At 40.3% G+C, this 21,845-nt stretch overlaps 1 protein-coding gene across 30 annotated transcripts in view; it reads left to right on the top strand.

Moving 5' to 3' along the window:
• Nucleotides 1-21,845, top strand: part of ARVCF (ARVCF delta catenin family member) — a 249,299-nt gene that overhangs the window by 89,053 nt on the left and 138,401 nt on the right. For 14 of the 30 annotated variants that reach the window (XM_085592675.1, XM_085592682.1, XM_085592674.1 and 11 more), the window contains 2 exons: nt 3,959-4,060; nt 8,703-8,948. The exons of 10 other annotated variants lie outside the window; for them this stretch is intronic. In XM_085592675.1, the coding sequence (XP_085448801.1) occupies nt 8,733-8,948 (216 nt within the window). In that variant the 5' untranslated portion in view covers nt 3,959-4,060; nt 8,703-8,732. 6 more of the 30 variants (XM_085592689.1, XM_021544523.4, XM_021544518.4 and 3 more) reach the window with 4 other exon arrangements.

Genomic DNA, 21,845 nt, shown 5'->3' with positions numbered 1-21,845 from the left:
CTGACTCTTGGTCCTGTATCTTGGTCCTGTATTATTTAATGCTCCTAAATACAGGGCTGTGCTGTGCTGTAGTTCCCCACACAGAGCCAGTTTCAGTCACATTCCTGGCAGTAGCCTTTCTCTTAAAATGGAAGCCCTTTTGTCAGAGCTCTAAACACCTAAGAGATAAGAAAAATGAGGATTCTTGTATCTTGTAAGTGTCCTGTGGAAGTAACTGCATGAGGTTATAACAGTGTCTTTATGTGTTTGGCTTATTTGCAGCCAGATTGGAATGTATATTAATGGAGCCAAGCTTTAAAATACCTGGGAAAGAAGGACAGACTGGAGTTATGAGCTGTGCTGCTTTTGATCTTTACCCTTTTCTCTTTCTCATTGAAATAGCCCTATTGTGAGAACAGATGTATTGATTTTGGGTGGCTCTGCTTGCGAGGGAAGCCCTAGAGTAAGGAAGTAATTTCTGTTGAAAATGTTACAGCTTCCATGGTTAATTGAAGGCCTGATGCTATTTAGCAGTCACATAGGCTGTTGGAGGGTTTTCCTTTGCTGCTTGGAAGACATTATTCCAGTGAAACACTTGTGCTGGGATTGTTTGTTGTCTGGTTGTGCTCAGAGTGATCAGTGGAGGGTCTGTTGGTGTGACCAGAGGAATTGGGGGACATGGAGCTGCTGCTAGAGTAGCTGTGAGAATACTTGGAAGCCTGGATATCCACAACTCAGAAAGGGACCACAAAGTGCAATCCATTTTTAAGCAGAGCTCCTTATTGATTTCAGTGGGGGAGACCTTTGAAAAATCGATGGCACGCAGCAGCTTTAGTATGCAAGGACATGTGTTCTGGGGTGTTTAAGTGATCGGCCTATGGACTAATCAGGCTGCTAGCAATCATGTCTGGCAAGTTCCAAGGCAGAAGGAAAGGTGTCAGAGGCTTGAGATGCAGCAAATTTACTATTCAAATTCTAAGAGAGATTGCAAAGTATGATCTTGCTCATTCTAGCTTTGACTTTCAAGTTACTTTTTATTTCTACAGAAGAACAAAAGCTACAAAGGGAAATAGAAAAAGTTTTTGGCAATATGTAAACATGGGCCTGATTGTTATAAGTTGTAATGTTAAATAGAATTGCTGAAGTAATCAAAATTTTCTGATTTTTTTTTCCATGAAAAATCATCTCTGCCTTGTTCAGTCTTCCAATATTTACAAGATTATTACAAAAACTATTCCACCTAGACACTCACTTGGAAATATTTGGGGAATGTTTGTTTACACAGAGAATTTACAGTGCGCAGTGTGAATTTATAGACTATCACATACCCCATTAAACCTTAGTGTGGACACTTAGTAGGTGTGAAGTAATATGCTGCCATTTTGCTGTGCTGTTCTATGCTTAATTAACACAAACACTGATCTCTGAAGGAAGTGTGGCATAATGAGTGCTGTGATGGAGGAGTTCAGCTTATTCAATGCAGACAAGTCCTTAGAGCCCAGGGAGCAAGAGCTCAGAAAGGTGCTCTTTGCTGTTCTGGTTTATAAATTACAAATTTTAGGAAGAAATTGATTTTTTTTACATTGGGTAAAAGTAACCATAGGCTAAAGCATTTACTTTAAAAATTGCCCTTGTAAAAATATTTCAGTTTGAATTTTAGAGCATTAAACTGAATTATTTATGTTTCTATATATATGCAGTTGTGAGAAAAATGTTCTGTATTTCCATAATTTATTTTCTTTTCCATTTGGAAGAAAATAGCAGTTGAATTTTACCTTACTGGGGAAAGAGAGCTACAGTATAATTAAGGCTATGTAGGCACACTATATCAGCAAGCCCTGAAAACAGTGCATGAAATTTTGGAATGAAAACCTGAAAAACTCAAGTAGCAAAGTGCTGAAGTGAGGAATCTTTATCAAAGGGAAGCTCTAGAAAGATTTGTCGTCATTTAAACATGCAGTGATTAATACATAGAGATTGAATTAGATATAAGAAAATTTTGGGGATTTTTTTTGTTGAGAACTTTATCTTTTCTGAGGTACTACAGTGTGATTTCAGTGCTTTCAACTGAAAGGCTAATTAAATAATTTCTTTTTAAATGGACTGGGAACCATTTTGATAAGATTGGAGATGCTGTGATGCTATTGACCAGAGCCAGTTCTTTAGTGAGTTAAGTCTTGGAACTGTATTGCCTTTACAAGCATATGTTTGGATGCTTTTGTTTATGTGGCTTAACCCAGTTCATAATATGATATTCTGCAAATTTATTTGCAGAATATCAAATTTATTTATTTATTTATTTATTCATACAGAATTATTCCTGCTGGATGATTAGATGAAATTTCTTACTAATGTAAAAGTTCAAATATTTCATGTTGACTTTTTTTTTCAGCAGTAATGGAAGTGGGGAGCTGCAGTATTCATTGCAATGTCCTTAAGATGCAAAGTTCCTTCTCAAGGAGTTCTCCTGTTACCATTTCCTCTGCTCTCGTTCATTTGCTACTTAAAACCTTGTTTCACAGACTGCCTCTGTCCAAAGGAACACAAAAACCCTCACCAGCTTTTTTGTTGTTTCTTTTGACACCAGCACAGCGTGTCTGTCTGTGCCTACCAGAGAACTATATTGAAATAGCTTTCTTTGTGCATTCCTCATTGCTATTCATTGGTGGAGGTTGTCACATAAGGGTCAAATTAGAACTCAGTCAACCACAGCAGCGAGAGGACCAGGCTCAAAGATAGATTTCAGCATAAAGTCTGAGAAGCAGTTTATTTGGAATGTGTTACATGTATTTTATATATATATATATGTCCAAAGTGTTACTCTTCTATCTCTAGAAACTCAGTTGTGTTTAATTTAGTCTCTCTGGTCATTTACTTGAGAATTAGTCTTTCTCACACTCTGCCTCCTGACTTTCATTTTTTGGGCATATCTATGCACAGTTTTGTTCCAGCTATATAAGTTTTGAGCATAGAATTTAATTCTGTTAGTTTAAGAAAAAATGCTATTTCTGGCATGATGGTTCTATGCTCTTTGAGGTTGGATCCATGTGAAGAAAGGATCATATTTCTGGTAATTTGGCTGAAGCATAAGAAATTGTGTTTATGCTGGCTTCAGGAAGGCAGACAGTACCTGGTCAAGCAAAAAACCTGCCAGGGCAACATTCCTCTCTGAAAATGTTCTAAAACATTTGAACCAGCAGTGTGACTTTGTACTGGCTCTGCATTTTGTGCCATGTGGTTGCAGCATCTCTGATGTGGTAGTAGCTTAAGACTGGCAGTGCTGCCTCACAGAACCATGCCTTCACCAAATGGGTTCTGTTCTCTACTTTCTCCAGCAAAAACAGGGACTAAATTGGCAGCTGCTGACCCAGAGAAGTTTCCATCATAGATGTTTTAAGACAAAATAAATCAGGGATTTACTGAGCTACACAAAATGACCTGATACCCAAAAGCTTCTTTTGCTTTGGTTTGGTCATACAGGATCAGCTGGGTACACACACTGGCAGAGAGAAAAGTTATTTTGCTGTGTGCATCTTTTAGAAATGAATGTCCCCTCTCTGACAGGGATCTGTGAAATGATCTTGAGCCATTTGGGGCATGTACATCTGACAGGAGCCTAAAGTTGTGTGCCCAAATAACAGCTCTCATTTCCGAGAGCATCCTGTTAGGTTTCTGTGTTTTAAATCCTCCTTCCAGTCTAGAGTTTTCCCTGGTTTAGGACATTAACTGTAAATCTCACAGGAACATGCAAGTATTGATCACTGATAACAAATTAGATTAATTAGGGTGTTTTTTTTTTTTTTTCCTTAGGAGTCTCAGGATTGCCTTCTCTGAATATTATTTCTTTTACTACAAGTTAGGAGGAAAACAGTGTAATAAATAATTTCTGCAATACAATGAGAAAAACCTAGGATCTGACTATAGAAGAGTCTATAATACCTTATTAACTAACTCTGTCTCTCTTTCCTCTCTCTTGTAGCTGATTCTTCTTGAGGCTGCTCTCCTGCTTTGTCTGTCCTGTTCTAGTCTTAGTGGGTGATGTCCCAGCAGCTCTAACCCTCAGACTTCGGTACCTCACTAGGTGTGTATGGCTCAGTTTTCTCTGCATGCTTTCTGGTGTCGCATGGAGGGCAACACTCATGCTGCTCATCTCTCGTGGCTCTTGGGGCTGACAATGTCATAGCATGTGTTATGCTTCAGTACCATGGATTGTTTAAGCCCCATTTTTGCTTTTATTCTGCTGGTTTTCTTCCCTGGAGAAGCACAAAGCTGCTGTTTCCATGCACAGTCACAGGCCTTCGTGCTCCTGCAGCTGCTGAGCAGCTCTTTGAATGAGCTTCTTGATGCTCACAGAATCATCTCTTGCCAGCAGGACTGATGGACTTGGACTGGTGTTAGCTAGAGCAGTAGTGGGGCAGCTGAGTTCAGCATCCAGACTGATGCTGTTGAGGCAGGACGTATGAAATGACTCCACTTCAGAAGGCGAGAGAGTAGAACTCTGATTTATTTCAAATACATCTCTCTTTTATAGAGAGTATCATCTAGACCCATTCTATTGGTCCCAGAGTAAAAACATCTCAAACCATTCGTGTGCAGTGAATGACGCACAGTGTGAACAGCAAGAGAAATAAAGAATTGTTTACATTCTTTCCCAACGGTTTCCCAGGCTTCTGCCTGGTTAGAAACCTTGGTTTTCTGTCTGACTGAACTGAGAATTCTCACGCCAGGCTGCTGGGTGGGAGCAGTCCCTGCGAGCCCGTTGCCCTGCAGCTGAGCTGGGCGCAGCCTGTCCGGGCTGTGTCGCTGGCGGGAGGACAGCGCGCTCTCCAAACGCAGCTCGCTCACAGAGCCATCTCCTTCAGCACACACAGGACTTCAAAGTGCAGGGGATTTGAGGTTCTCCGTGACTGTTGGGATTTAGGTGCCCAAATCTCACTGAACTTGACCCCTCTTAATCTGAAGGGCTCTTCAAAAACTCTTGACTATCAGTTACATCCTAAAATAGCAAAATTAGCATGCAGAGTTGACTCACGTTTTTTGTGGAGCACGAAGTGACCCTTGGAGTCTTGGCAGTGTTTCCAAGAGCCTCAGACTCGCTGTGAGCTGGGGCATTAGCAATGAGCAGGACCCCTGTTCTGGCCTGTTGCACTGGGCTGATTTTCATCCTCGGTGAGCACTCGGGTTGTATTGACTTAGAAGGGGCCTTTCAATGCATTAGTGGAACTGTCAGAATAAACACCTCCTCTCACCTTGCTCTAACTCCAGTGCAACACTAATGCATTTAGAGTCACGTAGGCAGGAGAGAGAGATTTGCTGCTGTCAGCGTAGCCTTTGATACTCTGTAGGCAACTGTTTGCTGTGTTTAGAAGTGCAGCCTAAGGAATAATTTTTACCTGGCTCCTCTGGGTCTAATAATTTCATTTATTGATACCCTTTTCAATGCACTTTAATTTATTTACAAATGGTAGCAAATTGCAAGTGGCAACCTGAGTAACTGACTCATGAGTCAGTACTTTTATTTTTCTCCTCCAGTCTAGACTGCTGATAATGTAAATTGCTGAAATCTTGGTTAAATAATTAGGGGTGCAATCAACAGCAAGCAAGTATTTATCTGCTAATAAAACATTTGAAATGCAGAAGTCTACCTTCGTCCAACAATACTTAAAAGGCAGTTATTGGTCCTGCTGCTGTTTCTGCATAGCAATTAGGATTTTTGTGGTCACTAATTGTACATGTGAAAATTTATGCAGTTTCTTTTCTGTGTGTGTTTTTCTTTGCAAAGAGTAAAGAAGCACAGTATTTATGGTTATAATGAGGTCAACACTATACTTTCTGCAGGAAGATCTCTCTAAAGATTTTACCATTTATAGAACCCAAATTTTCTAGTCTTTCTCATGTGTGGCATTAATGGCTTATATCTCATTAAGGATTTTCTGAATGGGATCTTTGTCACATTATCAAAATGTGACTTAAAATCTATATACCAGCTCATTCATCAACTGAATTTTTATTACTAAAGCTGTAACTGCTTCTGAAGAGGAACTCCTTGATTTTTTCTTGCGCTGTTGCTAATGCTTTTCCTTAGAACAGAAACTTGCATTATATATTCTACAAGAAACCTGTTTGTTTTAAATTTAGTTACTGTAGATAACGTCATCTTCTTTGTATATCACTACTAGATTTACTTTTTTAAATCCGTCCACAGACATACCCAGCCTGTGGGACCCCAAAAGATGACTTTTGTGTCATACCACGATTTCCTGTGAAGAAGAGCAGTTTTAGCTGCAGACACTTCCTGAAAGCAGGGTCCCCGTGAAGACCTGAATTCCTGCTCTGCAGCACCTCAAAGGGGCCTGTCTGCATTCATTAATCCCTGACTGATCCAAACTCTTCTTGGGCCTGGAATATCCCCTCGTGAGGTGTGTTTGGATCTGCGGCAGTCAGGCTGTTGATCTGCTCTAGCATGAGGGCAGTGATGATCAGTAACCTGGGAGTTGTCTTTAGGATTGTATGGCTAAAAATGCCACCCCCACCCCCGGGTATATTTCTTCCAAAATCTGACTTGTGCCAGGGTCTTTGCAGTCCCACTTCTTTCACACTCCAAGGAGTCTGTGAGCATGCCTGCAACTCCTGGGAGCAGTGACAACAAACAGAGCTGTCTCCATCTGTGCAAAAGCAGGGAAGCACAAAAGCAGAAACATGGAACTTGGCTGCACATAAACCAGCTGAGGTCTGGAAAGTCTGGCTGTGTTCATGTCTAGCTGTGCCAGGGCTAAGTCATGCTGAGATAGTGCAGGTGAGTCTTCCTGTGACTTCCCATGAATCATACTATCCTTTTAGAGGGTTGTGATTCTCTTTTACAGGAACCAAGTACTCTCTGAAGGTTTTGTAGATTTTTAGTAATCTATTGGAAGGTCTTAGAAATTGGCAGTTTGGTCTGTGTTTGACTAGTCTGTGACATCTGGAAAACCCTTTGGTGGTTTTTTGTTTTATTTCAGAATTTCAATAGAAGTTAAATCAATGCAAAAATGACAAAACTCACTTGTACCTACTGGTCTGCAAACATGAAAGGCTCAAGTCATGGTTATAAGTACATGTTATGAGATTAATACATAATAATCCTTACACTGTTCCTAACATGATTTTATATTACTCTGATTCCTTCCAGCAGTAATTCTCTAAGGGTTAACAATAAACACAGAGCTACTAGCAGGTTACTCCCCATGAAATCATGGTGTATATCATTGGATTTGGGTCTGTCACTCTTGCCCCAGTGTCTTTTTGGCCTGTTGGGTGATTTCAGCCTATTTGACAAAAGCAAAGAGATCTTGAGCATGCTTAGGAGTTCCCAACAAACTGTGTAAAAACATGCAGCTTAATCACTACTAATACTCCTCTTTGGGAACATAACAGTGTTATGACAACATTATTACGATCTACCAAAGAATCTGCACAGGAGAGACACCTGATAAATGTAACAGTCATGGAAATTGGATCAGTCAAGAATGTGCATCATCTAAAAGCACTGAATAATGAATTGAAAGGCATCAGGAAGCAGGGAACTATCTGTGCTCATGGAAATCCTTGTTGATAGATGGAAAACAAAGAATCTTTGGCAGCAAACCAAGGGACAGTTTCTCAGGACTTAGCACAGAACATGAACAGTTCTTGAATTACAGGAGCCTTAGACAGTTCTGCCTCTGCTTGTCTCAGAGATGCTTTAAGTAGTTTAGTAGTAAAGAGGTTACTTGATTCATTTTAACTAAGAACTCTGTTGAGGCCATAGTTTATGTTTATATTATACTGCTGATTTCATACTCCTAGTAAAACATTTTAAATGGTGTTCAGGTCACAGATCTGTGGAAGCAATGAGGAGTTTTCCTGCATGCACCATACAGGTGGAGATAGGGTTTTAAATACATTGTTTCATAACCTTGATAGGGAAGACATAAAGCAGAAGCTCTAACCCACCTAGTTGGTTCCTGAGTTCCTTTTTCTGCATTGAAAGACGAGCAGTCCTGTGTTTTCCATGGAAGATGTCTGCTTTTTCATTTGCATTATTAGCAAACGGCTGCATGAAGGACTGTTTCATTGACTGAAATCATCAAGCATTTCAACTGCAATTGCACACTCTGCATTTAAAAATGTTTTCCATGTTACAGTGTGCTGCTATAATTTAAAATGAAAACTATTTTCAGCTGCTGTCTGTTAAGTTTCGGGGGTGTGGAAAAATAGACAGAACTGTTTTCTTCTATCATGAATTTTCTGTCCTTAAAAATGTTAAACTTCTCACTTACGTTGTTGAAGACAAAAATTCCAGGTGTCTGTAGTGAGAATGTTCTTCATTCCCTCTACAGCCATATATTTTTAAATATATTTCTTTTAAGTACATTATTATTTGCACAGTGAAATTAGCTCTGCAAGAGGGATGAAAACCGTTGTCAGAGCAGTTTTAGCAAAAAGATCAAAGGAATTAAATACAAATTCTCTCAAAGGTGAGCTTTTTTTTTTTTTTTTGAACAGGGAAGTCTTAGATTAATTACTTTTAATTTAAAATCAGATCAATGGATGGAAAGATGGATGCTTTTCAAAAAGCACTGCAGTTTGCTTCTTAGAGCGATCAGTATTTCAGCAAGGTGACTAACGATATGCATTTTTATCTTTAACCTCTGACCCGTGCCCTCCCCACCCTTTACCTAACCCTTTCCATTTGCCCCGGTCAGTTAACAGGCAGGAAGCATTTGAAAGCAGTCATGGATGACTATGATATCAGGTCTGCTGCCAGCATTTTAGCATCTGTTAAAGAGCAAGAAGCTCGTTTCGAGCGGCTCACCCGCGCACTTGAGGAGGAGCGGCGCAATGTCTCCCTGCAACTCGAGCGTGCCAATCAGCCCGCAGACCGCATGAGCATTTGCAACATTGGCAATGGTCAGCCCCTGGCAACCGCCTGGCAGCAGCTCGTACTGCAGGTAAAGCCTGCTCCTTTCACTGTCACTAGAGTCCCTAGCACGGTGTCCCATTCCTGGCAGTCAGTGCATCGTGTGTTGTCAGCATTTCATTGTTGCCTTGTCTTCCGATAGCCCCAAACTGGGGTGCAGCGTGTGTGCTTCATCGAGTCAACTGGGAGCCTTCGGAGCCTTGGCTTGGAAGTTGCTCTCCCCCTTAGCTCATGGGATACTTCTAAAAGTGTGTGCATGCTTGAGTAAAAACCCTAAGAAGGGATCTTCACACCCTTCTCTAATCTGTGCACTTGCTCTAAGTCTGGTGATGTGCTGGTGATTGTAAAAGAAGGCTGAATCATAATCTCCATAGCAAACAAAATTTCCATTAGAAATAGCTGGACTTTGAATAGAGGGAGCAGCATGAAAAGCAGGGATTTCCCTCCTGCAAAGCCTTATTGTTTGTGTAGGGAGGACTTCATAATTTGTTTCTCATGTGCAGTGAATTGATAGACTATTTTAATGATGCAAACTGGCTTTGTGGGTAGCTTTAGATTTCCAAATACTGTTTTGCTTGATACACATTCTTTAACTGTTTAAATGTGCAACGACAAACTACTTACGTCTTGAAATTACTTCAGCTCTGAAACCCCTCTGACACACAAGGTAAGTCATGCAGAAGCAATAGTACTATTTGTGAAGGTCTGTTTCCTAAGAAAACATTGTTCATTTGAGAAGGAAGCTCTGGGCTATGGGGATTCCAGAAGTTGTTTCCCAGTTATACCAGACTGTTTTACAATTATACTTGCATTGAGCTGTATTGAGGCAGATTTTACCTTATACTATGGCAGCACTGCTTTTCTAGTAACAGCTGCCATGGTTTTTTACATGTAGATGCCTGAATTTGGGATTCCATGTGAAAGGAGCAGCCTGCAGTGGTTAGGCTAAAAGTCTGACCATGTTTGGTAGGAGCTGTAGGTGGTTAACCTCTGATGAGCAGCTGGGCTGGGAGAGGGGAGAGGTGCTTACCTATTTTTTATAGGAAAAGGACAAGTTCACCTTCATTTTTTCTGAATGACTTTGTGTAAAGTGCCTGATTAATAGCTTCAGAATGAAATTCCTTATCCACAAAACTGATGAAGCATGAGTTTTCTGCAGTGTAATGGCTTAAGGTCTAACCACTTCCAAGAAAACTTAATAAGAGTTTTAAGTTACTGGGGTCTACGTGACTCTTACAGAGAAACAGCCCCTCTAAGTGACCCCAGGCTGAATCTGCGTATGCTCAGCTCCCTGCCACTGGGTGAGGGAGCTTTAATTCATTGCCAGTTAGCACTGAGGCTTTTAGAGTACCTTGTATATGAAATAAAATGGTTAAATAGCTAAATATGCACAGTTAAGAATCAATGTAAGGTTAGTTGTGTGAATTTTCATAAAATATACCAAGGGCCAAATTCCCACCTGACTGACTAGAATTAAAAAGTGTTTCACTGAAGGATGAAAGCTGTACCTCCAGTCTTATGCAGAATATATAGAATATTTTCATGGTTAGTGTTCTGTGTCGCATGTCATTGTGCAGAGTACACAAAGCAAAAGGCTGTGCTCTGCTGCCTGTGAGGACTGCTCACACCCTACAGTGAAATCCACCTCTGAGGCTGTTCCAGTGAGCACTGCCCGAGTGCTGCAGATCACCCCAGTCGACAGCTTCTTATAAGGAATATTGCAAAATAACTCAAGTTCCAGCTTTTCCATTTGGAACTTGCGTGGGCTTTATACATAATCTAGTTATTCTGTGTAGAATTTGGACAAAAGAAATGTGAGTTAACTCCATTTTATGACAGTGACAAATAATCTTTAATGATCTTCACAATCAGGCATCAGTTTTCCATGTTGTTTGTTTGTCAAACAGGAATCAGCCAAAGGGATTTGTTAGGGTAATGTGTATAGTCAGGGCTTTGTAAATAGAGTCTCTCTCAGAACTCTTTTAATATACAATTTCACACTTACTCCTTGCTTAGAACAGAAAATTAAGCCTTTTTTTTTCCTTTTCATTTTAGACAAGGAAAAGTACTATATATGTGGGCAATGTGCCAGGAGTGTAACAGTTTTCTGAAGTTCTCAAAAGACAAAATCAAGGTCTTATGAAAATATTGATTCTAATTAATGAATACTGGAACTCTAATTTCATTTTTTTTTTTAAGAGCAGCTTTAAACTTGTTCCATAACAATAACTCCTTGTCCTAGACAGCCCACTTAGCCACTTGCTGGTGAGTTCTGTCTGTTCAGTGTGAATTTCAAATACTGGAAAGAACATGTGAACTCTGGCGCACTTGCTGACTTTCTCTGTGAGTGTCTGTGTCATTGTGTCTTGTGGCCCTTAAAGAGAAATACCAGATCTGCAAATGAGGTCAGGGATGTGCTGTAATTGTTGCCAAAAAGTGCTTGCATAGGCTTCTTGATTTTGCATTAAGTGTGGATATTTCTTTCTAAAAATTACCTTAAACCTTTAAAATTACCTTTTTATGGGAGAAATAGATTACTTGAACAATCTAAACAAATCATGAATGGTTTGTTCAGATATTAGTTAGAAATAGCTGAGATTATTCTTTAAGGAGAAACTTTCTCAGAGGAGGGGTTTCTGGGAAACACTGTCCTCACAATGAGAGGTCCTAAGTGTTGTTGAAATGTCTCTCATTAATATGAGTGAGAGTCTTTTATTCAGGTAGTGGCCAAGGCATCTGTGCTTTCATAGCCCACTGCAGAAGGCAGTGCCTGCCAAACCTGCAGGCTCTGCAGAGGTTTGTACCCATCTGTGTTCCTGCAGGAGGCTGTGAGCAGCTCCTGCCATAGGGACAGTCCCCTTTAACCCACACAGGCCCTGGTGAATGGGGACAAAAGTGCTTTTTGTGCTTGATGCACTTGAATGATGGGTAAATATAATTTCTGCTCTGTGCAGCTTCCCCAGGCTTCTCCTGTAGCTGCAATTAGAGTTTGTTGCTGAGTGTGCAGCCAGTGACATGAATTAGGGTGCCTCAACTCGAGAACTTTGGGAAGATAGCAGCTTTATACATGTGCTACTGCAGATTCTGAAGGGTCAAATAAAGTGTTCTTTCAGACTAAGAACCCTCCGGACAAAAGGTCATTAGTTACACAGTGAAAACCTTGGCATTAGTCTGGAAAATGTAACATTTAATGAAACTTTGGCCACAGATCTTTTATCAGGGTAATAAAATCTCCTAAAACTCAACTGCAGGTTTTAAAAATGTTCTTGACTATCTCTGGCCTTGAGTGGTGGGAGTCACATGGTTGGTCACTGCTGTTGGATTTTGGAAGGGAAACTCTGGTTTTACTAAAGACAGAAGAGTGGTCTGTTAATGTATATTTGTGTTTGCTTCTCTGACTTTTGAGGTTAAATCACGTACATTGTTTATTACAGTATTTCAGGCCACGGGAGTCTTGGCAGTCTTTGCCTTCTGATCAGTTTTCCAGGACAATTGTGCACAGTCCAGTAATCACTAGTGAATGGCACCCATCATGTATCCTCTACATGGTCAAGTATCTAGTTGATAATGTTTCTTACAAGCCTGAGAAATCTTACTGCTTTTCATGTATGAAGTATAATTTAATCTACCTGGTTTCCAAGTCAGCTTTCTGCTGCTCTTCACAGTGGGAACTGAAGTTGGGCAGGAAGGAGATCCACATGTGCCCGTGTGGGTTATGTGCTGTGACAGGCTGACACAGAGATGCAGTATAACCACCACAAAACATAACCTACCAATAATAAAGAATATTCTTTTATATATATATATGTATGTATATATACTTTTATTAAAACATGAGACATGTGATACTTATTAAACACAAGGCTGTATCCTCACATGATTTAAACTGGCTCCATGGGTTTCAGAGAAGCTCTGTCAAATCTGATCATCTGGGGAGCTGAACAAGGTTTGCATTCAAAGACTGTTTCCCATCAGTACATGGTGACAACTTCCATTCCTGTTAATGTTGCATAACCAAAGCAAAGTACAGCATTCCATAAACCTCTGTTGCCAGCAAAACACTGTAACAATTCTTTGACTTCAGAGATTCTGTAGTGCCCTATAGGGATTTGAGAGGGGTTTCTAGGTCAGAAAAAGGCATTATTCCTCTTCTTACAGGTAGGAAAGCTGTGGGAATTGCCAAATCTCACAAGGTACAAATAACAGAAATCATCCCTTTACGTGCTGGTGCAGGGTTTTACTTACCAGATATATTGACTCTTCTGTGCCTGTAAGAAGTAACATGGGTTGATCTGAGAAATCTTCGCACTCACAGAGTCATCCAATAATTAAAAAGTTACTACATTTGACTGTTACTGTGATTCTTTTAGCTTCCCAGTGGTGGGTTTGTTGGGATGTTATTATATTAAAAATGAACCAAGTTAATAAATTTTTTTTTTCTTCACTTTGCAAATATGATTATAGCTGTTCGAGAAGTAGCTTATGGAAAAAAGCTACAGAATATTTTCATAGTTACAATTTGGATCATTTATATATCAGCTTATGTTCCAGAGAAATAACACCTGCTTGAAAACAAACAACTACATTTGGCTTTTTTTTCTTTTTCAGGCAGGTATTTTTAAGCCATTATTAAGTACCAATATTCTTCAGTCTTTTTGGTATTCTGTGGCACCTGTGACTTCTGCCAAAACAGAAGTTTTGACATTTAGTGAACTGAGGGTTTTTTTCAAATAAAAGATGAACTCTAAAGCACACCAGAACACATGGGGAGAATTAAAAAAAAAAAATTACAAGATTAGTTCAAATTGCTTTTCTAAGAAAGTTCCTTCAAGTTAACCTTTCTGAGTGAGCCTGGGCAACAATAGAACTTCTGTCTGTATTTTGTTACTTTTATTTAAGATTCTCTGCCCACACTGACGTGATACAGACTGCTAGAATATAGGGACTGTTTCCAGTGCTTTGATAGTAAGAATATGGGTGCATTAATATTGTATATAATGGTTACTTAATATTGTATGTATGTTTAAACATATCGAGAAAAAAAAAACAGCCATGGTTACTGAGCTTCACTAAATCTTCACCTTTCCTTTCTCTCTTCTGCATCTCATACAGAATGCAGTTCCATCTTTGCGTGTAAAGTTTCACATAATTATTTTGAATTTCTAGTGCCTCTTGGCTTTCTGTGTTATATAACATATTTGTGCTCACATTATGGGACTGACAACATGGAAAATTCCTTTTTTTTTGCCTTACAGGTAAGGTCAGGTACAGACAACAATGCTGTCGGTTCATGACAGCTCCCTGGTGTTACAGTACTATTTCCTGCTACATTGCCAAATACCAAGGAAAAACTCATTGGTAGTTAACCCGTGGATGTCCTCCTTCTGCCAGTATTGATAGGTAGCAAAATGTTGAAAGAACTTGCAAGGATAATCCTTATTCCTTTACAGACCCAGTGGAACCCATAGAAATGTACATTCTGCTTTGGGGTGCAGCATGGTTTGGTGTCAGTCACCTCTCAGCCGATCTGTGGCTGCTGCTGGCCCTGCCCAGCTCCCCTCTCTCTGTCTGGCTCGTGTTCCTTTGGCCAGCAGATCCTGGCAGTTACAGGGGCACTCATCCTGCCTTCAGCCTGACCCTGCACATTCAGTGTGAGTAGAGTTACTGAGCTTCCAGGAGTGACCTGGGTCAGGTTTCAGCTTCTACATATGTGCAACTATTCAAAGGTTCTGGGGGGAAAGAGGAGGGAGATTTGGGAATATGATTCCCATGGGAGACTGAGTTCTTAGATCAGAATTCAGTGTGAGCTGAGAGGTACTTACACTACCTAGGGATCCCAGCAATTAGGAACTGCATCAGGATCCATTACTCAGCTACTTTTCAGGGAGATGTGTTCCCATCTGCCCCCATCCCTGGCTTCTCCTGTGTTGGACATGATAATAATTGCATTTAGCTTGGAGGCTGGAACTTTTTACGGGTATTGTCCCATCTCTGAAAGCATCAGCTCCTGGTTTAGAGTGAGAGCCAGGATCTTTGGCTGATAGCTGAGCAAGAGTGGAAGCAGGAGCAGGAGCTGGTGCTCCTTGGGCACAAAGCCCTGCAGCTGGCTTGGGGCAGTGCTGCTGCTGGAGCAGGAGCTCTCCTGGAATCACTGCAGGTGTCAGCTAGAGACTTCACAAAGCAACAGCATGGCTTGTGGCACCACTGAGGAGCTCCTACTGTTTGCCTTTCTGTTGGGATGACCCAAATTCCAAAGGAAATCCTATAGCCTGATTTATGTATTGCAGGAGGAATTCCATAGCAGAAGCCAAAAAAAAAAGAGAAGTTAAAAAAAAAGTTTGTGCAACAGGAGGCATCTTGGTACATATCATATGAGAGATTCTGAAAATGGACTCAAGTATTACTCCAGCAAGAATTTACATGCTCTTGTTTCTTCTGTTTCTTGAATAGTCTCAACCCTGTGATTATTCTTCAGTCTTCATTTAAGGCCTTAGATGGTAAAAACACAGATGCAAGGGAATGGGAATAATAGTATCAATTTCAGCAGCAGTTAAGAAGCTTTGACCAGCTGAATCAGAAGCTGTGCAGTTCTTTCCAGAAGGGATTTATTTGATAAGCAAACTACTTAAACCCCACTTAGGAGAGTTATTTGGGGCTCAGAACTGCTGGCATGCAGCTGAATCTACTCAAAATCTGATCTGTTATCTGAGAAGTATTTGTATAAAACTTCGTTAGTGAGTCTAGTTTAAAAAGTAGATTCAAAACGATTCAATAAAAATTAAAAAGGGAGCCCAGCAACTGAGAAACTGACCCTCTGTCTGGAGGAAGAATGACTTTATTCTCTATAAGATTTGGGGTTTTTCAAAACAATTATATACTATTTTATAGCTTTACATGTGCAGGTTGAAAATATACTTCCAGCTCCAAAAATCACACTTTTGCAGAAATGTAATTTTTCTCACTGTCATCATAAATGCCTCACATTCACATCTCACACTTCATCTGTTAAGTATGTGCTGTGCAACTCTCTGTGGGAACTGCTGAATTCCAAAGTGCCATCTAATGTTTGTCTGCAGGACAGCAACTGCTTTGCAGTAATGATTGTGATAGTGCAAAGCAATGGCCATGTTTGCCCTAAGCATCTCAAATATTTTTGCAGTTTCATTTGCCTTGATGGTTCCAACTCCTTTTGCTTAGTGTAATTTTTTATTGAATGAGGTTTTGGAAGCAACTGAAAAGCAAGTATTTTCTTAGTTTATTTGACAAGACTTGTGAAAGAATGACTTTTCACAACTGTTAGCCTTTCTGGCCTGGAGCTGTGCCAGGTTTTAATTAAAAATATTTAAATTGAATGACAAATTCACTGTTCTATAGTAATTTTCCATGCTTTTACACTGCTTTACTAATAGAACTATGTTTTATTCTAGGAGAACATAAAAGAGAAAAACATTAAAATTAAATTCTGATTGCAGTGTGTTCTCATTATGTAGTCAGTCATCTTAAGTTTTTCTTTGCATTATGTCTCTGAGTGTTACAACATTAGCAAGTAAAACAGCAAGTAATTATTAAAAAAGTCTTAAAACGGGGACATTAAAATGTAAATGTTAAAGAGTAGTATCAGGTTTAACAGGATTTTAAAAAAAAAAAACTTTCTAGTCCCATTTACCACATTTGCTTCTTGATAATTAACATGAATCATCTTACATTAAAGTTGTGATTTATTTTTCATGTCCTGCTGCTTGTTTGTTTCTCAGTTCAGACAGCAGAACATGATTAATTGTCCTGACTTTTAAGATTCTCAGTTGTCCTACTTTTTAGTTCCCAAGCATACAACTGTGTTAGTTTAGTTGGGACGTTCAGGAAGAAAGATTTTAAACCATCACAAAATCTTTTTGTACTGTATCTCCCACTTCAAGGAAAAGATTTTGTTCCTAATACAGGCCTTGATCGGCAGGGGTGCAGCGAGGCAGAGCTTCATCCCTGCGAGGCGTTGCCAGGAGCTGGTCAGCCTTTGTGAGCCTCTTCCCTCTCGCAGCCACATGTGGCTGCAGAAAGGTTTTGCAGAAGCTTTAAAACCACCAAGCAGCCAACCTGGCAATTTCCTCTTCCCCTGAGCCTTTTGGGCTTTGGACCCGTAGGGTTCTACCTCAATTTTAAACTCAAAATTTTTCTACGGTTCCCTTTCAGGTGTCTGCAGTGTCTGTAAGCTCTTGTGAACTAATGCTGGAAGAGCCCAAAAGAGATGTTGGCTTATGATGACATTGATAAATTACTGAGTCTTTTGCTAGTTTAAGCCATCTTGTTAATGGTTCAAATTACATTCCTGCTTGCTTTGTCTCAAATGTGGAGTGATTCACTGAAGTCATCCGTGTGACTGAGAACAGAATGGCCAAAGATGGCCATGGGCAGCCTGAGGCTGTGTGCCAACTATAATTAGAGCCTTTGATTTAAATGTATGTCACAGTTTACTATTTATTTAGGTATTATAAAAAAAAGAAACAAAAACACAAACCAACCAAACAAAAACCAAACAAAACCCCAACAACTGCTTCTTTTTTAAGCTACTAAATTACTAGCTGGAGAGAATATTTTTTATCCGCAGTTGTGGTGACTGGGAAATGCTGTGGAATACAGTCAGAGTTCATTTTAAGGACTTAATCTAAAATGCTGGCACAGGGCATTTTTAGAATACTGTAGTTAAAGATTGAAAAGAACTGTAGTGTCTGTGTTTCTAAGCCATCTGATTAGCTCTTCTTCCTTTTTTAAAGTCTTATTTTCATATATAACTATTTAAAGTACAAGAAACCTGTTCTGGAATAAATTTCCTACACAGAGACCTTAATTCTCTCTTCAGAAGGGACTGCAAAACAGCTTCAGGTTTTGGTTTGAAGAGGACAGTAATTACCATGAAAATGGGTAGATTGTGCAGACAGTTATCAATCCGGTACATCATGGCAAACCACATTTTTGCCTTCTGGACGAGAGAATGACAAGTTAAGCTGGTCCCTTCTGAGCAAGAGTTTGTAATATGCAGCATGAAATACAGCACAAATCGTCTGGAAAATCCACAAACCAAAACAGAATCTAAGAAATGAAAAATGGTTAATACTGGGTCTTTCTTTCCTGCATTTGAGTCTTTGTTTTCCTTTCCAATAACTACAGCATGAAATTATGGTCACAGTACCAACCCTAACTTGATCTGTTTTCCTTGCTGTTGTCATTCTGTTATAAATGTCACAGTAATTAATTTTTTTTTAATATTTTTCTCCCTTTAAAGTGCTGTTGATCCTTACCTAAATGTAATTCTTACCTAAATGAAGCTGCAGGGAGGAAACATAGGTCATTCATTCAGTTGTGACCTATATGCAGTGACATGTACCTTCCTCTGTCCTTTGCTTCTAATGTAAGCAGTGCTGTCACCAGACCGTCCTTGTTCTTGTCCTGTCATATGACAACTTAGATGAAATGGAGTTGACTGATGCTAGATGTAGAAAGATGGAAGCCGTGTTGGTATACAAATTAAAATCCCCTGAACTTACTGAAATGCCTAGTGGTGTCAGCCTGTAGAAAGTGACTGCTTTGCTGTGTTGTTCTTCAGCCTTGTGATTATTTAGACCTCTTTTTAATACTGACTTCTTAAATAAAGAAGACACCTGAAATTATCCTCCATTTATACAACAGCTCCCTATTGAGGCAATCTGTCTTTGTCTCCATTTCTAAACTTGCAGTAAGGGAGCAAGAAGATTGTCAAAACCATAGCAACGTTGGAGATACCTGGGTGGGTGTGTCCTACTAGTCATGCAGCCATTTTGGAGCAAGTACAGATGCTTTGAAAGGGCTCCTGTAACTTTTCAAATACATTTAAAAATTATGATAGTGCTAACAGGAAAAGATTTCAATCTTGGCGATAGGATGTTCTGTTTGCATTTGTGTGGATTGAAATCACGACTGTAGGGCACTCTGACACATCCCAGGCTGCTGTGCTCTAGTTCTCCCACTTACCTTGTTTATGTGCTGTGTGAAATCACAAAAGGACAATCAAATACCCTTGGCATGGAAGTCCCTGTATGAATACAGGCTCTCTAATTCGGGGAATTGCCATGGATGATGGTGGTGATATTGCCTATATGGTTAGCTGGGATTCTTCATTCATTTTGTGCCTTCTTGCTCTGTTGGGTTTATGGAAGTTACATATCACTGAAGCCATATGTTATGATCCCAGGCAGAGCTGTAAACCATTTCCTTTTTACTGCCTCTGAGAGAAGATCAATCTATAGAGCAGCACTAGTGATGGGGAATTTTTTAAGGGTAATGGGAGAAAATAAGAAAAGAGAGCTTGGCTGAGATTCTATACTATTCCATCTTCCAAAGAATTAAGTCCCTTCCTATTTATAAATTTTTAATTTCTCAGCAAGAAGAAAGAAGGTTTCACCCTACTTTTGCAGCTGGGAAAAAAAAAAAAAAGACAGATTAAGAATTTAAGGTTCATTAAAAAAAAAAAAAAGGGGGAAGGTTGTGATGTAGTCAGCAGTCTGATACTAATGGATAGAGTGTTTGTTGCCAGAATCTGGAAGTTCAGTATAACCTTAGGGATCTAATCCATAACTCTTTTTTAGGTAATTAGTTCTTTGATTTCACATTGCCAAATCTCAGCATTCAAAATTGTATGAGGTAGTAAAATATTGCAAGAGGCTATGGGGACTTGAGATGTAATTTCCCTTAAAAACAATCTTTTAGCTTTGAGTCAAAACATTTTCAAAATTTACTTTACTACCAGAAGGCCTACAAGCATCTATTTTATATTTTAGAGGAAAAGCATGTTTTTAAATAATAACCTGACTCCAGCAGGTGGGACTTCAAAATTGAGCAGTACTAATCTTGCGTGGCATGCACAAATACATGTGGGTTTACAACATGAGAGACTTCTTATGTGAGTAAGAATTGGCAAGTCGAGCTAGGAAGGTTTTCAGTTTCGTCACTTTGCATGCAGGAGTAGCTCCTTCAGTGCCCTATGGATATAGGCTTTACACTGGTTTTTTCTTTGACAGGGTATAAAGGTCTGGCACACAGCCATGTGCATGGCTAAATTGAATGGTGCTGTTCTGTGCCAGCATGGCCTCAACAAAAGTGGAGCTATTTTAGTTTGTTAACTGAAGAAAAGTTGGACAAGGAGAAGGGGTGGGAGAGCACTGTGCAAAAGTACAGGAGACTCATACAGACCTCATTGCTTTTGCTTTGGCCTTTATGTATTTTATTAATAGACACTACAGTTGCCTCTAAATTATTCCCCTGTAAATAGAATACATCTTTTCCCTCCAGTGAAGCAAATCACTTCAGCTAAACCTTGTGCAACATCTACCAATGCCCTTGTCAAACTTGAAAGCATTTATTTCTAAACAAACTAGGATGAGCTGAGTAAAGTAGTTCTGCCCTGTTCTCTGCTCCTAAAGTACAAAGCCTTAGCTCTAGTATACATCTGGAATGCTGACACTGGCAGTAGTAGGAAGGCTGAAATTAGGATTAAATAGGTCTGAAACATTTCTTCCACTCTTCAATGTCTGTAGAGGAGATGCCACTTTTTCAGGTTCCTCTGGTAAGATTAATACAAATTAACAGTTATGGGGACACTGGAAGGATGTTTTAAAATTTTCAAGGAACATGGAAGCTGGGATGAAAATAACTTTTTGTGCAAGGTGCCTATTCTGATAATTAAAGACAATTCAGCTGTACTTTTCTTCCTGGTGTATAGTTGGTCTCCCTGACTCTGACCATGCCTGTTTTCCAAGGATAGTCTCTAATTTGATGCCAGTGTCTTTCAGTCCCTAATTACCATTGTTCAGCCACCAGCTGTTACAGTGTTGGATTTACTTATTGCTGTGGTTTGCTGCAGGAACCTCGTAGGAAAAGGGAGACCCACCATTGCTTCTTGGCTGGTATCTGCAAGCAGTGCTGGGTTTTCAGCACTGGGGGTCTCAGTCCCTCCCAGATCTGGCCAACAGCTTCCATGGAAGGGCAGGGCTCTGCTTCAGGGCTGGCTGAGCATCTCCTCTTGCCCTGTTGTAGCTCCAGGGGAAAAAATGTTTCAGGTTTAGTTAAGGTTGGTTTACACCTACCAGCCTAAATCTCTTTCTTTCAAGACTTGATGTCTTAAAATATTTAATACATCACTTCTTGCGATTTTGTGGAAAGAGCAAAAGGAAGGGTCAGATCCTAGAATAAGAAGTATGGGAAGGATCTCCTTCTTCCCAGGTATTTCATAGAGGTTCACAGCCTTGTTCAAATAATGAATGTTAAAAACTAGGTACTGCCAATAGATGGATGTGACAACTGTGTTGAACCGTGCTGTGAAGTCCCAGGTTTTGTTGCAGAATGTGGTGGATGCAAGGCATAGCACACCTGGCATTCATTTTGGTAATGAGTAATTTATCTAGGCAATCTTCTAATGAATGTGAGACAGGTTTTTGGGCAGGTGAATGGCTTTAAAAAATGAGGCCAGGTGTACTTTTTAGCTCTAAGCCGCACCGCACCTGTGTGAAATACAAGAGGGGAGGAGACAGCGATGGAAGATCATCGTTCTCTGGTGTTGGTGCACTAGGGATGCCATTAATCTCGAAGTGAAGTGCAAAAAGTAAGCAAGCGAGGTTTCCTTTCTTATTCTTTCTTGCAGACCGCCCTGTAATTCGGGAGGCAGCTGCGCTCTCCGGGCGGGCGCTGTGGGAAGGGCTGTGTGCCGCCGGAGCCGGCGGGTTACCGCTCCGAGACGCCGGGCGCAGGCGGCTTCCCTCTTTGTCTCCGTAATCCATCAGGAGAGATCTGGGGGGGCGGGCCGGGGAGCGGGGGAACCCCCGGGGCTCCGGGCGCGCGGTCGCTCGGTGCAGCCGGAGGGACCGCGCCGGGCACGGCCGGGGCCGCTGGGGCACGGCCGGGC

The sequence above is a fragment of the Lonchura striata genome, chromosome 15, assembly GCF_050655825.1.
Source record: "Lonchura striata isolate lonStrDom1 chromosome 15, ASM5065582v1, whole genome shotgun sequence".
Classification (NCBI taxonomy): domain Eukaryota; kingdom Metazoa; phylum Chordata; class Aves; order Passeriformes; family Estrildidae; genus Lonchura; species Lonchura striata.
Note: the sequence above shows the minus strand (reverse complement) of the source record. Positions and strands in the feature narration are given on the sequence as shown.